Source organism: Typopeltis vanoorti, chromosome 16 (assembly GCF_054136105.1).
Source record: "Typopeltis vanoorti isolate ZY-2024b chromosome 16, IOZ_Tvanoo_1.0, whole genome shotgun sequence".
NCBI lineage: Eukaryota > Metazoa > Arthropoda > Arachnida > Uropygi > Thelyphonidae > Typopeltis > Typopeltis vanoorti.
The window spans coordinates 42,919,350-42,942,170 of NC_143564.1; the positions used below are offsets into that span (position 1 = coordinate 42,919,350).

Genomic DNA, 22,821 nt, shown 5'->3' on the forward strand with positions numbered 1-22,821 from the left:
AAAAAAACCTGTTCTGTTGTAAGTAATGGAATGCCGAATACATGACATAAACTGTTCCAAATATGCAGGGCAAGAGGACAGCTGTAGAATACATGTTCTACTGTTTCCAATCGGTAACAGATGTCACAGATTGGATCTCCAATGTTAGAGTACCTCCATTTGATGGTATTGATGGTAGGCAGCCATATGCAATTCTCTAAGCAAGATCCCTCCTGTTAGGATATCCTTGAAACTTCAATAAGTTATGAAAAAAAGTGTTGTTGTCAGTACCTAACTGTGGAAGTTCATGGCAAAAGAGATTAAAGATTTCTTTATACCAAATTTTTTTTTTTTAATGTAAAGAATGTCATTTCCAGAGTGATTTAGCAGTCATAGAGTTAAGCACAGAGTGTTGTAGTATTCAGGAACATCTTCAGCTTTTGGATCTTTATAATCATTTACTCCAAACATGGGAAGATGAAAACCCAGGTAGTACAGGAGAAGGTCTGCACATATGTGATTGGTCTACAATATTTTATGGATTTTTGAAGCTGTATTGCTTAAATGGCAGAATTGTATGACTGGAAGCCCAAATCCTCCATGCTTCTTTAATAGTTAAAGAAATTCCTTTTTAACTTCTTGCTATCAGCTGGACCAAACAAATTGCACAGATGTACTATATAATTGCTTTTCTTCAGCTTCTGTGATGCCTGTAATATTTATTATGTAAAACTGAGCAGAAAAAACGATTATGGTTTTGAGTACTATGGTTTTAGAAGAAAAGGAAAGTGGACCTATTTTCCAGTCTTCTAAGGTTTCAAAGTTCTTGTATATAAGTTCTAGAACTAGTAATATTGGGTAAGTGGAAAAGGGAATTCCATGTATAATAAGGGGTTCTCTCTTAGAGATTAGTCCAAAAGGAATGCCTCCAAGATCCCATTTTCCAAAAACTTTTAATTTTGTTCTGTTTAATTTCTGTCTGCATTAGCAGTTAATCTACTGATCTTGCTAAATTTTTCCAAAATACCAAAAAAGATATATATGGAATCATTATCCATCAAAGTGCTCACTACATCAGCATATGCTAATACCTTATTTTCCTTTATAGTCGAAGGAACTGTTATTCCTCACACAGCATATGTATTGTTGACTTCCTGTAAGAAAGGTTCAAGAACCAATGTAAAGAGCAACGGACTAAGAGGGTAACCTTGCTTGACGCCATTTCGAATTTTAACTGGGTCAATTGTGCAATTTCTGACAGGAACCCATTATCTAGGAGATGGGTAGTTGAATTGGCATAGGCTCCTTTGATAACAAATGCTTGAGTAAAGTCTACTGATAGCACTGCTATCGACTGCTTTTTCATATCAACTAAGCAGACTAAATCACGTAGTACAAAAAGATTAAATTCTACTGCTCAGCCTGGAACTCCATACACCTGTGTGCTTTTAATTATGTTTCTTATTCCCACCTTGCTATTGATAATGCAGAAAAATATCATGTCAGTATTAGACAGAGAAATAGGTCTCCAACTGCTGATTAAGGTATGATCTCTATTAGGTTTTGGAATGAGGACGGTATATGGTTTGCTACAAATTCACTTGTATGTGTCCTGATGAGAGAAAAGAATTAAATAGTATAACTAGAATGGGAAGAATAAAATCCTAGGCCTCACAGTGAAGTTCTACCTCTAAACCAGTGGTCGCCAAAGGGGTCGATATGACATTGTTAGGGGTCGATTGAGGGTCGGCAAAAAATATAAGACATCATTGTATGGGTAATATTTAATTCGGTTAACTTGGATTACCTCCATGACAAAAGACATGGAGGTAATGACAACGCAATTAAGAGTGAATCGTGGGATCAGTACCTCCATCTTACAGGTCCATGAATAGGACCTGTAAGATGGAGTAAGGTCATGAAAATAGTTACTGAGGCCAATCAAGTAGGCCAAAATGACATATTTACCAATAAACGGATGTTGGTGGTTCCTGCCAGCCGGCGCAGTGGGAGTGAGATTGCAACACGTGCGTGGTTCTTATTTACTGATACAAGTATTCGATCCCAGTCTCATTTTTGCGCATTGACATACAAGTGAGCGTTAATGTTCTAAAATTCATCAACATACATATTATGATTCAATCGTTATTCATTCACAAACTAAACTTCTCTATGTTGAAGAGTTGAGCAGCGCTGGTATAATACCAGTGATATTAATACCAGTAGTTTATTAATATCATTAGTAATTCCAGTGATATTACTAGTGATAGTAATAGTAGTAGTAATACTAATATAATAATATATACTATATTATACATACAATAAACACTGTAACTATAAAATAAACAATCTAAAAATTCATATAAGCGTCTTTTTTGCTTGTCCTATTATAATTATGTAATAGTAAAATATAGGGGATCGATAAAAAGTCAAGAAACGCTTGAAGGGGTCGATGGGCAAATGACTTTGGCGAACCCTGCTCTAAACCATCAGGTGATGGGTTTCCTTGTCTGGCATATTTATAAGAGATATAAATTCGATCAAGACAAGTACTAGTACCTTGATTCATGTAAGCCTGGAGATCAGGATTGCAAATCCTCCATATGTCTACTAGTTAAGCATTGTTGAGACATGTTTTTCACTGTGCATATCCCACTTTTCCACTCCTGGGGTGTCCTTCTATTTTATCTGATGTGGGATTTTCAGTACAATTCCAGTCTACTGCTATGATGTAGTCAATGACATATAAATCTGGCTCCAATTCCTGGAAGAATTTTCATCTAACTGATCCATTGGATGGAGAATAAACATTTATAAACCTTATTACACTTTGTACTTCTTTCTCCAACTCCATGGGGGATTCTCAAATAATTCCTTTTAATCTTGAAATTTCATATGTTAATTTTTCTTCATTTATGTCACCAGCATAAAGGTTCTCTTAGAGGATTCCACACTACTGTTATCCTTAGCTTTAAATGCTGTTCTATTGTTATGTTGGGTTTTTTGCACAATTAAAAAAAAAAAAAAAAACTCTTAATATAATGTACTCTATGTACTCTATTTTATATTGAATGTTCAGTTTGTCCAAAGTAGGAAAGATGGCAGTCACATGGAACTTGGTATACATTCTCACCTAATGTCTCTTCCAGGTGTATACCAAGTTCCATGTGACTGCCATCTTTCCTACTTTGGACAAACTGGACGCTCAATAGAAAATAGAGTACAAGAACATCCATCATATATTTTCCACAAAAAATCCGATAAATCTGCTTAGCTCAACATGGAATAGAGGCAGACCATAACATTCTTTGGTCTGAAACGCACCTTCTACATAGATGTCAGTACAAATTTGAACACCTATTTAAGGAGAGTGCTAAGGCCTTGCTTCACTGGCATAACTTGAATTGGAATGACTGCCTATCCTTATCAAAAATATGGGAAAGTTTGATTCAAATCGCACATTAAAGTGTTTTTTACTAATTAAGACCAAGAATGATATTTTATAATGACATAAGGTCTTAAGAAACCAACTAGATACTACATCTATCTGATGATCTGTTTAGTATGATATATATATATATATATATATATATATATATATATGCAGTTTATTTTACACTATTATGATTAACCTTTTTTTCAGTGAAATCATAATACTATTGGCGATTTAATTTGTTCAATTTCAAATAAATCATTTCTTTGCATATTCTACCTTGTAACAACTGTTTTTTAAGCCACTGACAATGGTCTGTTAATTTTAGACTGAAATATATGGCAGTATATTTAATAAATAAATGGCACTGAATTTGAGATTATTTGGTTTGAAATGAAGGCTAGCAGGATGAAATATACATCAGGGATGTCGTTATGGCCCTGGCAGTTCATTTGCTTGGTATGGAAAAATGTATTGCCAAATTACCCTGGCAAATACTAAATGAGTAATCATTATAGGTGACCTGAATTATCTGAATATTGATTGGGTAGCAGAGAACTCATGATAAGAATGAAGGAGATTTTATTCAGCTGTTGCAAATCAGCTTTCTCAAATAGCATGTGAAAGAAGAAACTCGAGGACAAAGAATTCTACATTTTGATACCATGATCAAATTATCTTAATTAAGGATGTGACTTTTTTGCCATCATTTGGAGATTATTATTATTATTATTATTATTAATGATAATTTCCAAATGATGATGGTGAAATGAGATGGTGATCATTCTGTAATAACCTAAGAAGTAGCCAACTTTATGTATATTCCAATCAAGACAGGTTATGTTCTGAACTACAAATCTGGAAATTCTCACAAACTCAGGAGAATACTATCTTTGATTTCAGGACATCAGCAGTGGATATGAGGATATGAAGTTTTGAAAAAGATGCTTAAATGATTTGGTATCTGAATGTGTTTGAAGAATAAATAGGATGGGAGTGAAATAGGTATGCAATCTCATTAAACAAGAGATCAATAAGGTGAAGATGATGTGAGAGGAGTTATGAAATATATAAAAGTCAGGCTAGAAAAGTTAAGTATTGTATGAAAAGCTTAATTTGAGTATGAAAAGAATTGGGTCCATAGTCTAAAGTTGACCCCAAAGTATTTTATCGTTATGCTGCAAGCAAAAGAAAGAATGGTCGCAGAAGAATAACTTTATTGAAGTAGACACTACCCTAGTATCAGAATCAGGTGTGATAGCTCAAATAATGAGTACTCACTTCACCAAGATCTATGAACCTAGGGTATGTAACATAGTGCACAGTGATACCACTACATTGGATGAAGAGACAGAGGTGCATGAAAAAGAGATTCTAGGTTTGTTGCACAACTGGGATAAGAATTTGGCAATTGAGACAGAGAGGAAATCAAAATATTCAGTCTAAATCTTAGTTTAGGAAAGATCCCCCAAGAATGTTAAGCATTTATAATAATCCCATTGCACACAAGGGTGATGCAAAGACTGTTGTGTCTAGCAGTTGACCTATCAATATTTCTAGAGAGAGAGAGTATAAAGATTTTACAGAAGTTGGTAAGAACTCACATACAGAAATGGATGCACAAACAAGATATACTTTGCCAGGAGCAGCATGGGTTTACTAAAGAGAGGCCATATATGAGCAATTTGCTCATGTTTTGTAATAACATTATGGCTGAGTTTGATAAAGGAAATGGTTATACTGTGATACTGTGGGACTTTGTTAAGGCATTTGATAGGATACCACATGAAATGCTGTTGCATAAACTAGAGAATATGGGATTGGAATATAAACTGTTGGCTTGGATAAGCGGATGGCTGATGGACAGGTATCAGTTAAGGTATAAGGAGCTGTGAATCTGCTAGATTTAAGGTGACCAGTTATGTTCTCCAGGGATCACTCTTAGACAGTTGTTGTTTCATCTATACGTTAATGCTATCAACAATTGAAGATGCTGAAAAGAGATCTTCAGTTATTTGCTGATGGTGTATATATATGCAGGGAAGTCAGAGATGCTACTGATATAAAACATTTGCAGGATTATTTGAATAGGCTGGAAGTGTGGACAATTGATAATGGATATCAATTCAATGTTAGAAAGTGAATGGAGAGGTTATGCACTTCGTTGTGATGCAATATCCTGCAGCATATTTTATTGGTGGGATTATTCTTGAAGTAACCGACGAGGCTAGAGATCTTAGTTATAGTCAGTGGTGTATTGGGACCAGCTCGCACCGGCTCGTGCGAGCCGGTTGTTACAATTTTTCAAATTTAGCAAGCCAGCCGTTAATGTTTTTAAGTTGGGCAAGCCGGTTATTAAAATTCTTTATGAAAGGATAGATGATGAATGGTGGTATATACTTTTTCTCATAAATATTTTGAAATTGTATAATAAACACTTACATATATTATTATTATTATTATCAAAAATAAATGCATAAAGGAGAATTCACAAAACACAAACTCAATTTATGAACGGGAATTTGGAAACAATTTTATTTACTAAACAATGTCTGTATTCAACACAAACACATTATCAAAACTCCCGAACTGGGTATTTGAATAAACAATAATGCCTTATTTTTGGCGAATTTTCAAGAACTTGCAACATTAAGTTCTTGGAAAAGCAACATTGTTGCACTATCGATAAATACAAAAATTCGTCACGATGGCTACAGTCTCTGGTCATTTAATCGACTATGAGTGGTAATATTAGTGTTACATTTTTTTTGTTCAGGATTTCATTTGATAATAGGTCTGTTGTAGGTAATATATGAAAATTTTCTTTAATATATGTTTTTATTTAGGTTTTTTCTTTTTTTTTTAATAATTAAAATAATTTTAATGGGTAGAGTTTTGCAGTCAAAAAAGTGGATAGCCGTTAGTTGAAAAAATGAAATAGAACGAAACTGCTTAAACATTAAAAGGACAAACTTTGAAGAAGCAGAAACAAAGACATCTGAAGATACAATAGAACTTTGTGAAAAATCAAATTTTTCATAAAGCGAGCCGGTTGTTAAAAATTTGCGAACACACCACTGGTTATAGTAAATTGAAAGTTCAAAGGTCACCTAACAGAAATTGCATGTACAACTCAGAAGATAATTGTAATGTTGAAATGGGCATTGACATGTTAGGATATGGAAGTCATTTTGTCTCTTTATAAGGCCTTATAAAGGCAAGATAACTGAAAGTATTTATCTGTTCTGCTATTTTATTATTAATAACTATTTTACTTCTAACTGAAGTTTGTCCACAAAATGGCATTGTTTTAGTTTTTTCTATGGATATTTTCATTCCAAAGTGTTCTACTATAATATAAATTAAAGTTACCAAGAAATTATATTCTTGGTTTAATCCTTTATCCAAGTGTAAGCAAACATAGTTTCCACCTGAAGTATTTTCAGGACAGGGCAACTCATATATAGAGGCTAATGACTTCACATCGCTTGCCTTAGTATCCCATAATGCAAAGCACATATCCTTACAGACATGTATAATGCTATGCATTATGGGAAGGGTCACTGCCCAGCAGTGGTGCACTCAGGATTTAATCTTGGGGGGGGGGGGGGGATCGAGTTGAGTATACGATTTGAGAATACACACTACGCATTGTATATGAGCTATGACTGAGCATCTGCAGCGATCGCCAATACATGATACCCGTGATCTCCTGTGGCCCGACTCGGGCAAATGAAGTAGCTCCCGAGCACTACTTCATTCGTCTTGCGTTCACAGCGCCCAGGATTCTTGAGCGCTATAGGGTATTCCCACCTTATGTGACCGCTAATTCATAAGGAACATATAACGAACATAGAAATAGAAGACACGACCCAACATAAATTAAAAAAAAAAAAAGAATTTTAATTAGGAAAAGATTTTTGGAAATTTTTCTGGTGTTTTTTCCCTTTTTCTTTTGGGGGGTGCCAAGGCCCCTTGGCCCCCTCCCTGGGTGCGCCAATGCTGCCCAGACCAGTTGCTACCTTTTTTGAGGCCTACTATAATGTTTAAATTATATATTGCTCTTTATAAATTCTTCCTTATCTGATAATGATTACCTGATCATCTGCAAGTAATAGCGTATTTATTTTGTTATTCTGGGAAATTTCTATACCTCATATTGTGATGCTACCATGGAAACCCATGTTGTGAGCCTTGGTTCTGAATGATTTTGTGCAGATTTGTATTCCAGTTGATGCCTAGAACTATGCATTCAACATATTGGCCAACAAATGGCAGTTTTTAATATTATCTTTCTACGGATGTTTAGTGAGTGTGGTAGGTCATCCACAGTGGATAGCACTTGCAGTTGATTCTCTGCACTTCCATCTCAGTATGGTATCACTGATGGTTGACCTGGGATGGTCAACCAACTTGCTGAACAGATAGGCCTGCAACATGGCATCCTATCATAACATCTCTTTCAAACAACTCTGTCAGTTCCCTTCTCACAGCTATTTCACTCAGATAGTTGCACTGACTTAGAAGCATCATTTTCATGCAATTTATGCTAGCGGCAAATACGGGACTTGTCACATGGCACGATGCACCTTGCCCATGGGAGTGTCTGTTAATTTCAAGTTGTTTGATCCATACTTTACTTAACACTAGTACATCCATATAGCATTCAATTTCTGAGAAAAGCAACATTAAATTATCAGAATTTGACCTTAAATGGCCTAATATTTACATGATATAAGTTTAAATTCTTAGATTAATTTGAATATAAGTTTAAATTCTTAGATGAAGTAGTATCAGAACTTTATTTGAAGTAGTATCACTTAGAGTCAGTGCACTATCTAATCATGTTGTTTAATTCTGCTCACCTTAACAATGAAGATTCCATCACTCATTCACTGGTCTGGCACAAATCAATAAAACATTTTTAGATGCTGCAATTAGCTGTAAAGAAGGATTATGGAATCAACAGAAATTGTCCTCAATCTGGTCCATCTTAATACTAACCATAGCTATAAACCAATTGCCACTCTTCAGATATCCAAATTTCGTGTACATGAGATCATGCCTATGTTATAGTGCTCAACAATACTAGAGAATCCAGAATGCCTTCAAATGTCAGCGATATATTTGAAGTTAATTTATAAGTGTTGTTTTCTTGTACTGTATATTTTTGTATTTCTCTTTTTTGTTATACACCCAACAATGTCTTCTGAGATCAAACTAGTTGTGCATTCAAATAATAAATAGTCATTTCTATTTTGGTATGTCTTGGCTTGTAGTCATTAAATTTCTTTAATTATGTCATATAGCTGAGTAAATATGCTGCATCAAATATATATATATACATACTGGGGGGGGGGGGGGTTCCACCCCGATACCTACGGTGCCCAACCCCTCGTGTTATGGACTGGTAGGCCGGTTCTCCTTGAATTCTGATGACTCAAATTTTGAAGACTCAACACTCAGGGTAGCCCCTGAGTTTCAAAACGTTTCAAATAACTTGACAAAAAGGTTACAGAAAACTTTACAAAACACGTTACACAAAAACTTTACAGCCTACATCCGTTTCAAGCCGATGTCACATCCGTTTCCAATTTCAGCTTATTTTATAGTATAGAGTAGATATATATTTGACACTGGCTCCATATATGAGGGGTAGAAGAACCTATTGTGTGTATGTGGTACAAACAGGTAAATATTAGGAAAGAATATTAGGAAACATCAGAACAAGAACATTTTTCTTGTTCTGATGTTTAAGCAGGAAATTAGTGTTGTCATGGTAGATGGTAGCAGTGGTGGCCTTTTGTGGGGATAATGTCTTGGGAGAAATGTGTGGTATATTGCAGAATCAAATGAAATCTGAGAACAAATAGTCCAAGTGTGGTCTGATCAGGGTCTTATACAATGGAATGATAATAAATCTGCAAATAATAAATAATAGGTACAGAAATACTCATAATAATATTAGAAATGATAGTTATTATTATCATTATAGTGAGAGAACTCCAGGAGGTTGACCATTCAAGGGAGGCCATACATCACTCATGCCACCTGTCATGCCTTATCTTAAATGATTCACACAACATGAACTCATCAATTCAACAGGCAATTGCTTCACTCAGTTATTGCTCTGTAAGAGAAAAATCAAGCTCTCATCCTTTTCTTAAGTTCCACCTTCCATGTAATGAAACTTGCATCAACTAGCATCGCCCTTTCAGACATCTTGCAGTTCATTGGTATTTTGTTATTATTATTAATATTATTCAGGTCTCCATGGAGTCAAAAGACTCATCATGGGCGGTCCATCCTAAGAAACACAAAGTCTATCAAGACTCATCAAGGGGCGGTCCTCCCTAAGAAACACAAAGTCTATCATACCACTCCTTAAACTCATTGACCATTCTCACTCTCACCACTCCATCAGGCAGTGCATTCCATGGTTCAACCACCCTCCATGCAAAGAAACCACTCCTCACCTTCTTGCCCACAGTTTCCTTTCAAAACTTCCAGGGATAGCCTCTTGTCATCACTCCTTCCCGCTGTTCAACCAAGCGAAAGAACTCCCCAGTGTGAACCTGTAACCACCTCTCAACAGTTTAAAAGTCTCAATCATATCACCTCTCCTTCTTCTATTCACCAAACTCTGCAGTCCACATTCCCTCAGTCGATCCTCATAACTATCATTGTACAGTCCTGAAACCATCTTTGTTATCCGCCTTTGTAACCTTTCCACAGTTAATTTATCCTCTTCAAATCCTGGGGACCAAATCTGAGAACAAATAGTCCAAGTGTGGTCTGATCAGGGTCTTATACAATGGAATGATAATTGTTTTATCTCTGCAGGTCAGCATCCTTCTCATTATTGCAGCAATCCTCTGTGTTACCTTCACCACCTTTGCAATATGTCCCCTAAATTTCAGGTTTCACGTGTAGAGACTTAAGTGCTGTGAGGACATCATGTTGGAGGCTTAATGGATTGTATACAGCACTTGAAATGATTAAAAACAGAATTTAATTCTTCCTATATTTTGTCTTAGTCAATGAGACATCTTCAGGGATTACAAAAAAACTAACGTAACATAAAAACAAATAACATACAATACTAAGCCCAACCACGTGGGTGACACTAAAGTCCTATCTAGGTGGAGCACCCTCTAAGGGCGGTTGCAGGTGGCCTGGAATGCTTGGTTGATTCCTGGAATTCTCAGGAATCAACCAAATCTTAACATATCTTAGGAAGCTTAATGCAACCATATTTGTTAAGATTTGGTTGGTTCCTGAGAGCTGCTGCTGATTCTAAGAATAGTCTTTCTCTTTTGAATTTGCTGTGGTGGAGCATGGTGGTTTTTTCCCCAGATAGCAAACAACATCGGACTTGACGTCGCCAACATCCTCGCCCAGTCTTCGCCTCCAAAAAGTAATTTATTGTCCTCCCAACGCACTGCTCTCATGAAATTACAAAAAGAAAAAAGTATTGTCATCACCTGAGCAGATAAGGGTAATGTCACAGTTGTTCTTAATGCCACGGAATACAATCGAAAAATGGAGATTATCCTCCGAGATCGCTCTACCTACACCCTGCTAGAACACGACCCCACAAAAACACAAGTTAAAAAACTAATAAACTTACTTTAAAAAGTGTCTTCCTGGCCCCCAGAAATCACGAAAAAACTCAAACCTTTCTGTTCCCGTCTTCCCCCCGAATATATGGTTTACCAAAAATCCACAAACCCAATTCCACACTAAAACCTATAGTAGATGCCACTAATGCACCTTGCTACAAACTGTCAAAACAGCTGGCCAACTCTCTGACCCCCCTCACTGGACTTTCCACATCCTATATTAAAAAAACTCTGCCCATTTCAAAACCCTCATAGAAAATAGAACCTTAAATAACACAGACATATTGTAAGCTTTGACATCTCCTCATTGTGTACTAATATTCCCTTAATTGATACCTTAACACTCTTAAAAAACGTTTTTCCTTCTGATCTCTTTTCCTTTGCCATCGATTCTGGTTATTTTTCTTGGAAGAAAAAATTCTATAAGCAGATAGAAGGAACTGCCATGGGTTCCCCCCCGTCACCACCCTCCTGCCAATTTTTATATGGAAGATTTTGAGAAACGAGTGATAGACTCAGCCCCTCTCAAACCTTCTATCTGGCTAAGATATGTAGATGATGTGTTCTCTATTAGACGCCTTCCTCAGTCACCTCAACAGCCTACATCCAAGAATCCAGTTCACGATGGAAAAGGAAAAGAACAATTATTTACCCTTCCTAGACACCTTATTTACACACTTTCCCAACGGTACACTTTCCTTCACTCTATATAGAAAACCCATGCATACAGGCAGATACATCCACAAATGCTAACACCACCACCTTGCTCAACAATATGGCATTATTAAAAACTCTCACCAAGAGAGCCCACAATCTTTGTTCCAGTGGAACCGTCCTTACAACTGAGCTTGACCACATACACAACACTTTCCTCTCCAATGGCTACAGCGATCACAGCATTAAAAAAATAATCAGGTCCCTCCCCATTCCTCGGTCTTCTCTTCAAAAAGAGATGCCATCACCATACCCTACATCTGTGGCACATCTGAAAAAATAGCCAAGATTTTAAAAAAAGTACAACCTACACACAGCATTTAAGCCCCACTGCAAACTTGCTACCCTTATCCGCTCTACAAAAGATCAGCTCCCTCCTCTCTCAGTGCCTGGAGTCTATAAAGTACCCTGTTCATGTAAACTGGCATACTTTGTACAGACAGGCAAATCAGCTACTATCTGCCTAGAAGAACATAAGTCATACATCTGCAACCACAACTATGGTCAGTCAGGCCTGACTGACCATGTCTTGGATATAACCCACAGGATCTCATGGAAAAAAAACCACCATGCTCCACTATAGCAAATTCAAAAGAGAAAGACTATTCTTAGAATCAGCAGCAGCTCTCAGGAATCAACAAAATCTTAACAAATATGGTTGCATTAAGTTTCCTAAGATTTGGGAAACGCTTATCATCAGAGTTCCCACTTTACATTCCAGGGCGCTTCACCTAGATAGGACTTTATGTCAACCACGTGGTTGGAATCAGTATTGTTTGTTATTTGTTTTTATGTTACATTAGTTTTTTTTGTAATCCCTGAAGATGTCTTATTGACTGAGATGAAATATAGGAAGAATTAAATTTTGTTTTTAATCCTTTCTGAGTGCTGTATACAATCCATTAAGCCTCCAACATGAAATTTCAGGTTTCTATCAATCATCAACCCCAGATCTCTTCTCTTCCCTACTTCCTCCAGTATAATTCCTCCCATAGGGTATGCAGTGTCCCAACGATGTTTCCTAAACCTCAAGACCTTACATTTTGCTGGATTAAACCAATACCCCCATTCATTTGCCCATCTATCTAGCTTATTCAAATCCTCTTGCAGGGCTGCCGCATCTGCACTATTACTAATAATCCTCCCAGCTTCACATCATCCGCAAACAACTGAATATCCCCTTGCAATCCACTGACAATGTCATTGATATAAAGGTTACACAACATAGGTCCCAGTACTGAGCCCTGTGGGACCCCACTTGTAACCCTCTGCTTCCTTGAAAGTGCCCCACCATACACAATTCTCGGATACCTATCGGACAGCCAATCCTGAATCCAGTTGACCAATCTGACATCCAGACCCATGTGCTACAACTTAAATATCAGCTTATCATGTGGTACCATGTCAAATGCCTTCGCTAAGTCTAAGAAAATGGCAGTATATGCCTTTCCCTCATCTAATGCTCTTGTAGCTTTATCATAAAAGGCTAGCATATTGCTAAAACAAGAGTGCCCCTTCACAAATCCATGTTGACACTCACAGATAACATTACCCTCATCTGCCCAATGCTGAATACAGTCCTTCACTACTTTCTCCAAGATCCTACTAACTACTGATTACACACAAACTGGCCTATAATTATGTTGGAGGCTTAATGGATTTTTTACAACATCCAAAACTCTTGAACCTCTTGTTCCCTCTTGTTGTTGTAAAAAATCCATTAAGCCTCCAACATGATGTCCTCACAGCACTTAAGCCTCTACACACGTGGCCTATAATTAGACATTTCCAGTCTGCTACCGCCCTTATGCAATGGCACTATCTTACCTTCCTTCCATTCCATGGGCACCTTTCCTGCAGCCGGACCTTCATTGAAAAGCCAGGTCAAAGGCATTGTCAGTTCCCCTAGCACATTCTCTCAAAACTTGTGGTGAAATACCATCCGGCCCCACAGCTTTACTGACATCCAGAGTATTTGAAACACACTCTTCTCCTGTACCTCTAAACCTCAAACCTGCACAATCCCTCTAGCATTAAAACTGACTCCTCCAGGATGAAATACTCCAATACAGTGTTCATTGAACAATTCCACTATGTCCTCTGCATCAGTCACTCTGTTCCCATTTTTATCCCACAATATCATTCTTGCACAGTCATTTCTCCTTCTACTGGCCAAAAAATATCTAAAATATTCCCAAGGCTTTTCTTTGGATCTTAGGGCCAATCTCCTCTCATATTCCACTTTTGCCTTCCTTACCATACTAGTAACTCTTCTGGCCTGCGTCTTATACTCTTCATGCATCTTCTCTTCACCTGTTTCCTTATATCTCTTCCATAGCCTCTTTTTTGCATGCAATTTCTGTTTAATATTGTTTGTCATCCACTTTACTCCAAATTGTGTTCTCTTGTTCACTCGTATACAACTTACCATTGCTGCTAACAAATATTCTTACATATAATTTCCCATGCACTAATGATATCCCAGTCTTCCAATTCCTCCCTCCATGAAACTTCCCCAAGTTGACGTCTTAGATTATTATAATCACCTGCCTTATAATTCCCCATACATTCTCGTCTCTTTGATATTCCTGCATGTCTATTCATTTTCCATGTCAAAACCACATGGTCACTCTCTCCAACTGGTGGGAGAGATGTCATCTCAGTTATTATCAACTCTTCTGATGCTACAACCAAATCCAAAACTCTTGAACCTCTTGTTCCCTCTATTACATGTTGCCTAAGACATTTGTCCCTCAAGAATTCTAGAAATTCCATTCCCTTATTGTTATGCATCTCCCCAATTTATACTACCGTAGTTAAAATCTCCCAAAACAATCATTCTTCTTGCACTTGCCAAACTCAACTGTCTAAACATTTCTTGGTCCTCACCCTCTGTGCTCCTGGGTCTGTAGCAACACCCCACTAAATATCCTGTCTTGCCCACCTCTACCTCACACCATATGTTTTCAAAATCATTAGTGACACTGCCTTCCAAAGTCTCCACTCTTAGAAGCCACTGTTAGAGGATTTTTTATACAAATGCCAGGAGTATTATCAGCAATAAAAGAAATTAATTGTTGATATTTGATAGCCTGAACCTGTTCAAAGGCTATCGGAATCTGTCAAATTTGTTTGGTCTAAGATGATGATCTGATAGGAGAAAATAGAGTATATTTCGGCAGGAAAAGAAAATCATATTATTTAGTGGACGGTCACTTAATATAAGGAATGAGTTTAATTCTCTCAGGGTAGAGAATTTGGAATCTGCTGTATTTTGGAAGGAAATGACACATAGTTTTGAAAGTATACTGTGAGGTTGAGTTGGGAAGGACAGGATATTTAGTGAATGTTGCTATATCTCAACAAACAGAAGATAATGAGCAGGAAATGCTTAGAGGAGATAAGTTTGACAAGTGCACGGTGAGTGTTCATTACAGGAAATTTTAATCATAGCAGTATAAATAGGGCAGAGGAATCATTATTATTATTTCAAGACCCCATGGAGTAAGACTCATCTAGGAGGTCCTTTTGTCATATACAAAGCTCATCATACTGCACCTTAAACACGCTCAAATTCTCCGCAGACACCACACTCTCAGGCAAGGCATTCCAGTCATTCACAACTCTGAATGCAAAAACCTTCTTCTCACCCCCCTGTTCACAACCTCCTTATATAGCTTCCAGGGATGACCTCTGGTTTTCCCCTGATCTCCCATTTTGTGTAAAACCTCTCCAACCCCTTACTAACCTGTAGGTCTCTATCATATCACTCCTCTTCCTCCTATTCACTAGACTCTGTAAATTCCATCTTCTCAACCTTTCTTCATATTCGACATTTGAGAGATCGAAACTACCTTAGTCGGTCGCCTCTGGATCCTTTCCAACAGCTCTTTGTCTTTTCGAAAACCAGGTGGCCAAATCTGTGCACAGTAGTCCATTTGTGGCCTAATACCAAAACCCGATGCAATGGAACAAGAATCTCCTTACTTCTACAAGTCAGTGTCCTCCACATCATTCTCAGAATTCTTTGTGTTGTCCTCACAATTTTGGCAATGTATCCCCTAAGTTTCAGATCCTTATCCACTATCACCCCAAGATCTCTTATTTACTTCACCTCCAACAAATATATTCCCACCAAGCATAAATTCTACATCCCATCTTTGTTTCCCAAATTTTAAAATCTTACATTTTGCAGCATTGAACTCGTATCCCCATTCCCATTGATTCAATTTATTCAAGTCTTCTTGTAAGGCCACAACATCTTCTCTACTCTTCATAGTTCTTCCCAACTTTGCATCATCTGCAAACAAATAAATATCCCTATCAAAATTTTTCCCAATGTTATTAACATAATGGTTAAACAGCAATGGCCCTAAAACAGACCCCTGAGGGCCACCACAAGTGACTTTCCTCTTCCAGGATATTGTTTCCCCATACACAACTTGCTGATACCTGTCAGATAGCCAGTATCTGATCTAATGCACTAATCTAATATTCAACCCATCTGCTCTATTTTGACTATCAACTTATCATGCGGTGATCCATTAAAAGCCTTTGCAAAATCTAAGTATACTACTGTATCCCTCTCCTCTGTCCAAGAAACCATCACCTCATTGTAATAGTAAGTAGATTACTAAAACATGACCTCCCTTTAGCAAATCCATGCTGTCCATCAAAGATATGCCATTGTTGTCAACCCAATTCTGGATCCTAGTTCTCGCCAACTTCTCCAACAACTAAATCACAATGCTTGACACACAGATAGGCACTATAATTTGATGTTTGAGTTCTATCTCTCTTATGAAGCAGCATAATCTAGCCTTCCTCCTACTCCTCTGGAATTCGACCCAGTGCAAGATTCATATTAAAAAAATATGTTAAGGCAGATGTCAACTCCCTGGAACATTTCTTCAGAATACATGGTGATATATTATCAAGTCCCACAGCCTTATTAACATGAAGTTTGCTCAGTTCCCCATACACCTATTGCTCACTTACAATCAGTCTTTCCTCCCCATCACCAAGTGCTCTCAGTCTCTCCATGATGTCACATTCACAAGAATGAAAGAACTTTGTGAACTGCTCATTAAATATGTCACTATATCATCTGCAGCAGTTGTACACATACCATTTTCTCCAATCAATGTCATCCTTCCATAATCATTCCTTTTTTTGCTGGCTACACATCAAAAGCACTGTCTAGGATTCTTTTTGGCTTCATTAGCTAACTGCTGCTCATGCTTCACCTTTTGCTACCCTTCCAACCAAGTCACCCTTCTTTCCTGTTTCTTGTAATCCTCATGGAATTGGTTATTACCACTTCTCTTATGTTGCCTCCACAATGCCTTTTTTTTTCTCTGTATCGCATACTTAATCTCTTCATTCATCCATTTCACACTACCTTATTTAACCTTCTGATCCTTGGAATATATTTAGACATTACTTCTACTAGATGGTTCTTGAATATCCTCCAAGCTGCATTGATCTCTTTTCCAGCTAACTCCTCATTCCATGCTACACCTTCAAGTTGTCTCGTGAGCTTTACATAATCACCAGCCTTGTAGTTCCACATATATCCTTTTCTCACAGAGGTCCTCACGCTGCTGGGAACCACCTAGGTAATCACTTCATGATCACTCTCACCAACTGGAGGGTAAATGGTTAAGATAATGTGCAGTATTAAGAAAAAAGGAATTTCTGGAATTATTGAGTGACAAATGCCTTATGCAACATGTAATAATAGAAGGATAATTATCAAGAGTTTTGGATATGGTTTTAGCATTAGATGATCTGATTGTAACTGAGATGTTATCCTAGCCTCCTAGATAGTGAGAGTGACCTTGTCGTTTTAACTTGGACTCTAAATAGATGTATAGAAGTATCATGGAGAAAGAAATTTATGTGAATTTATAAGATAAGTGTGTAATAATGTTAGAAATCAGCTATGGGACAGTTCTATGGATGGAAAAATTGAAAGGGAGAGAGATATCAGCAGTGCATGGGAGATAATTACAATTAATTATCAGTGGCAATGGTAAATTCATTCCTCAAGTGAAAAAGATAGCACAGTTTGGTATAAAGTAGGTGAGTAATGAAATCAAACAGGAATAGCAAGTAAAAAAGAGGTTAGCAAAAAGTATTAAGAGAGAGAGAGAGATGAAAAGCAGTTGTGTGAGGAATATAAGACTCAATTTAGGATTATGAGAAGAAACTAGCGCTACAATCTAAGGAAAATCTTAAGAAATTCTTTCATTATATGGCCAGTAGGAGGAAAAATGATTGTGGATGAGTGAGCTTCTTTGATGGAAATGGCACTTTGACCAATGCAGATGATATAGTAGTACAGTGGCGCACTCAGGATTTAATCTTGGAGGGGGCCGAACACTCAAGATTTAATTTTGGGGGGAGAGAATTGAGTAGACTATTTGAGAATACACACTACACATTGAATACGACCTATGACTAATTATCTGCACTGATCGCCAATACATGATGCCCGTGATCTTCTCTGGCCCAGCTCGGACAAACAAAGTAACGCTCTGTCTGCCGAGCACTACCTCGTTCACCTTGCATTCACAGCGGCCATGATTCCCGAGAGCTACAGGGTATTCCCACCTTTTGTGACCACTAATTCATAAGTAGTATAGAAATAAAAGACACGACACAACGTAAATAAAAAATGAATTTTAATTAGGAAAAGATTTTTGGAAAATTTTCGAGTGTATTTTTCCTTTTCTTTTGGAGGGGGCCAGCCCCCCCCCGGGTGTGCCACTGTAGTAGTAGAACTTTAATGATCACTTTATTATGGGGTATTTCTTCACAGAAAAGCAGGTTTTTATTCCTGGAGGGATGAAGGTTTAGAAGTGCATGAGGAAAATCAATTTCAAATACTAGTGCTGCTCTGAAAGTCAAGACTTTGGGATCGAATGGGATATTGTGCTAAGGAACTGACATCCCCCGTTGACATATCTGTTCAGTGAAAATCTAGCTAATAGGAAGGTGCCCAAGGAGAAGGAGAGTGAAAGAGTGACATTGCAGGATGGTGGTAAGTAGAGGCCAAACCAATCAGTTTATATATCTTCTGTAGTTAATTTTGAAGAAATTGGTTAGAGATTATATAGCCTATGTCAGTCAATTTACCAAGTATTCTGAATAAAGCGATTACTTTATTAAGATAAAAATTGATTCTTACAAACGCTGGTTTTTTGAGATAGCTCTGTGTTTAATATAATATAGTGTATTCACATTCCCCAAAGTATATATTAGATTATTTTTAATTTGTATTACATTAATATAAAAAATATAACTTTTTTTCTTTTCCTTTTTTTTTTTTTTCTCAGATGATTTTGATCCTGCAGTACCATTTGAGTCAGATTTTAAGATACCTCTGTGTGTTTAATATAATATAGCAAAGTATATATTGGATTTTTTTTTATTTTCATTATATTTGCATTATATTAATATAAAGCATAAAACTTTTCTAGGAGAAAAGCAACGTACATATGTCAATCTTTCAACTGATTTTGATCCTTCAGTGCCATTTGAGTCAGAAGCTGGAAACAGTGTGAAGATTGTGGTTAGTTACACAGTTGTTCCTTCTAGAAGTGAGATTATGTTTTCATGGAAGAAAGATAAAGTTCAGCTTATTAGTAATTCACGATTTGAAATAAAGAAAACAGCAACTCAGATGATACTGAATATCAATAATTTACAGAGAGCTGATACTGGATTTTATTCTTTGTCTGCTCTAACTTCAGAAACTAGTGATAACATTTCTGTGCTTCTAGTAGTTAAAGGTAAGTGACAGATGGCTTAAGATTTTTAAATTTAGGAAATGACATAAGAAAATCAAATTCCCTTAATTAATGATTTGCACTTCTATTGCTTTCTCAATAAGATTGGGTACTACCACAGTAATAATAAGAATAAAGATGACCTTCTGATGTCCTTCTTCTCCTCCACAAATGATCAGAACAAATTAATTTTAAGAAGAAAAATTTTAAATAACAATCTTTGATACAGAAATGTCCTTTGGTCATGATTATGTCTCCCCATTCATAGTTTCTGTTACTCAGTATTTGGTATCATTGATGTCTTTTGGTTGGGAACACTTAGTTTGAAGTGCTTTTCAACTGAATTTGAGTTAGTCTCTCTCATATGGGGTGACAGGGTTTTTCCCTTGTGGAAACAAGGGAAAAACAAGTTTTGTGTCCCACAAACAGGCAAACCTGCCAAAAGAACACATGCAATTAATAAACATAATACAATGGCCTGATAGCTTTAGTTTCTTAGGTTATTATTATTATTTCACACCTCCAGGGAGTCCAAAGACTCATCGAGGAAGGGCACCTACTTTACAACTCTGTCTCCACCACTCAATCCACCAACTGACCTCAACTACAGCAATGCCATCTACTGCCAACTACCACCACTACAGGTGTTTCCACAGACAATCACAAACATCCATGCCCACGGCAGGATTCAAACCCACGGCCTTTTAGCTGGAGAGTGGATATGCTAGCCACTCGGCCAGCCAGGCTGGCATAATCCCATATAAGGTTATAATCCCAAATAACAGAAACAATAACCCAATTTAAAAAAATATTGTGCTCCGGAATTAACACCTGTCCTGTTGTTGTCTCTACACTCTTTTATACTCAGCAGTCATCTGCTCAAATTCATGAAATTATGCCTATATTCAGCCCAGAAAAGACAGATAAAAATGTCATCCAACTACTAACCCATTCTCTGCAATTGAGTCCCCTCTAAAATAATAGGCTTCAACACTCAATTTCTTCAACACCTGGAGACTCACCAGTCAATGACTGCTGGTATGAAACTATTACTCCTTGATCCATGGCTTCTTTCCTAGACTGTCACCCACCTCTGAAAACATGCCATGGAAAGGTTTAGAGAAATTGTGCTGTCTCTCTTGACATTTCCAGAACATTTGATCATGTCTAGCATTCAGGCCCACTCAGCAGATTATTGCCATCCTTTGGTTTACCTTCCATTCTGTAATTGGATAGCTTCTGAAAGAGGAAGCCAGATCATCATTGGGCTTCCTCTTTTGGATTTCCCTACCTATGCAAGCCTCCCTAGGCTCATCTCTATCACTTATCCTCTATTACATATAAATGACCTACTCTGCATTATCAATCATCCCATTCATAGTTTTAAAAAATTTAAAAAAAAATAATAATTTGAATACCTTTCTGAACAAATGATTGGTAGAGGCAGATCAGTTGGTTTTCCTCTGTGTTTGCCTGATGTAACCCCATTAGATTTTTGTGGGACCATATCAAAACACTTGCCTACTCATCAAAATCCTATTCTTTGGACGTTCAAGGTCAGAATAACAAAAGCGTTTCAAGCAATATCAGTATCAATTATGCATTGATATATTCCCAGAGTTTGAGAATTGGCTTGAAAGATGTATCAATGATGATGGCGGCCATGTTTGAAGCTTGATAATTAAAAACTACATTAAGAATACAACTTTAAGACATGAACATTCAACTTTCACATAATTTTTACTACATAGTTCCTTTATTTGTATTTAGCATTATTCCTGACCACCCTGTGTGTGTGTGTGTGTGTGTGTGTGTGTGTGTGTGTGTGTGTGTGTGTGTGTGTGTGTGTGTGTGTGTGTGTTTATTAAAAAAAACTAGGGGGCTCACTAGGGGGGATATGTTAACCACTCGGCCAACCGGGCTGCCATCTTATCTCATAGCCTTACATTACTTCGGCATTATCTGAGCAGCCAGATAGCCAGCCTACCTATAAAGAGCAACACATTAGCATACAAACTTAACAAACACACAGACTTGACATCTTACTAAAAATGTTATATATTTTAAAACATTGATAAAAAAAACTTAGTTGTGTTCAATTGATGCTTAATCAGCATTCATGTGTCCTCCATGTTTACTAACAAACCAACCATGACATTGGTAAATGCTATTCATAATCACCTCAGATCAGTGGCATATTTAGGTATTTGCTTCCCCTAGGCCCGCAGAAAGTGCCGCCCCTCATGATCCCAACCTCCAGTGACTGAAGTTGCTATAGAATCCCACTTGCTTCACATCACATAACTTTCTTCTGGTTGGTGTCATTTTCAATTTCGGACAAAGTGGAAATTATTTCCGTCCATCCCTCACAAAGACTCTGAGAGGCATCGTCACAAGCTGACCAGTGAGTAGGCGAAAGACATTTGATTACTTTTGCAAAAATTTTCAGATGCTTTCTTAGAACACTCCACTGATGTGTTGAAGATGTGAAAAATACGTACAGTTTCTGAAGGACATCAAAAATGAAGAAGAGTATGGACAGAATTCGGCAGTGCAAGTACCAATTTGAGACAGAGAATATCCAGTGCACGGTATGAATTCTGCCACTGGATTTATTTCAAGATTTCTTGCTTGCAGTCCTGTGTACTTGCCTGACATGTTACTAGCATTATCATATGCCTGCCCTCTGTAATTTGCTACATCTATTCCGAGCTCGTTTAATGAAGTCAATACCGCCTCTTGTAACTGTTCAGATTTGCGACTTACGTTAGGAATGAGATGCAAGAAACGCTCCACAGAAGTTCCATGTTCTTTCACATATCGTACAATGAAGGACAACTGATCAACACGAGACAAGTCTAGTGTTAGTCAACACTTATGGAATAGTACTATGCTATTTTAAGTTCTTCCACAATAAATTTGATTACTTTCTCGCCCATTATTTTAATAAATTCCTATTCATGGCGAAGGAAAGATAGGAAATGAAACTTTTTCCTTTTTTTTCCCGATTTTGGCAATGTGCTCGGCAAGAACGGGTTCAAATTCACTAATCCCTAGCACTTTTGTGTCAAGTTACCGACAAGAATACAGTAGCTTTCCGTGCATGTGTCTCGGTCTGTATAGTTATGCAGAATCTGATTACATGCCAGTATGCTTGCAGACTAAATTTACAATGAGGAAAAGAAAAATATTTCTCTACTTATGAGTGGATGCAGCATATAAGGAACATGTTATAACTAAAAAATGAGAGCCTGGAAATTTCTGCCACCCCTCAAAATTT

At 37.2% G+C, this 22,821-nt stretch overlaps 1 protein-coding gene across 2 annotated transcripts in view; it reads left to right on the forward strand.

Moving 5' to 3' along the window:
* LOC150097975 (vascular endothelial growth factor receptor 1-like) overlaps window positions 1-22,821 on the forward strand; it is a 354,137-nt gene that overhangs the window by 91,675 nt on the left and 239,641 nt on the right. For both annotated transcript variants that reach the window (XR_016549608.1, XM_090406574.1), the window contains exon 7: window positions 19,233-19,544. Coding sequence is in view for 1 of the 2 variants with exons in the window: in XM_090406574.1 (XP_090262700.1) it covers window positions 19,233-19,544 (312 nt within the window). In the remaining variant the exon portion in view is untranslated. The remainder of the gene's footprint in view (window positions 1-19,232; window positions 19,545-22,821) is intronic.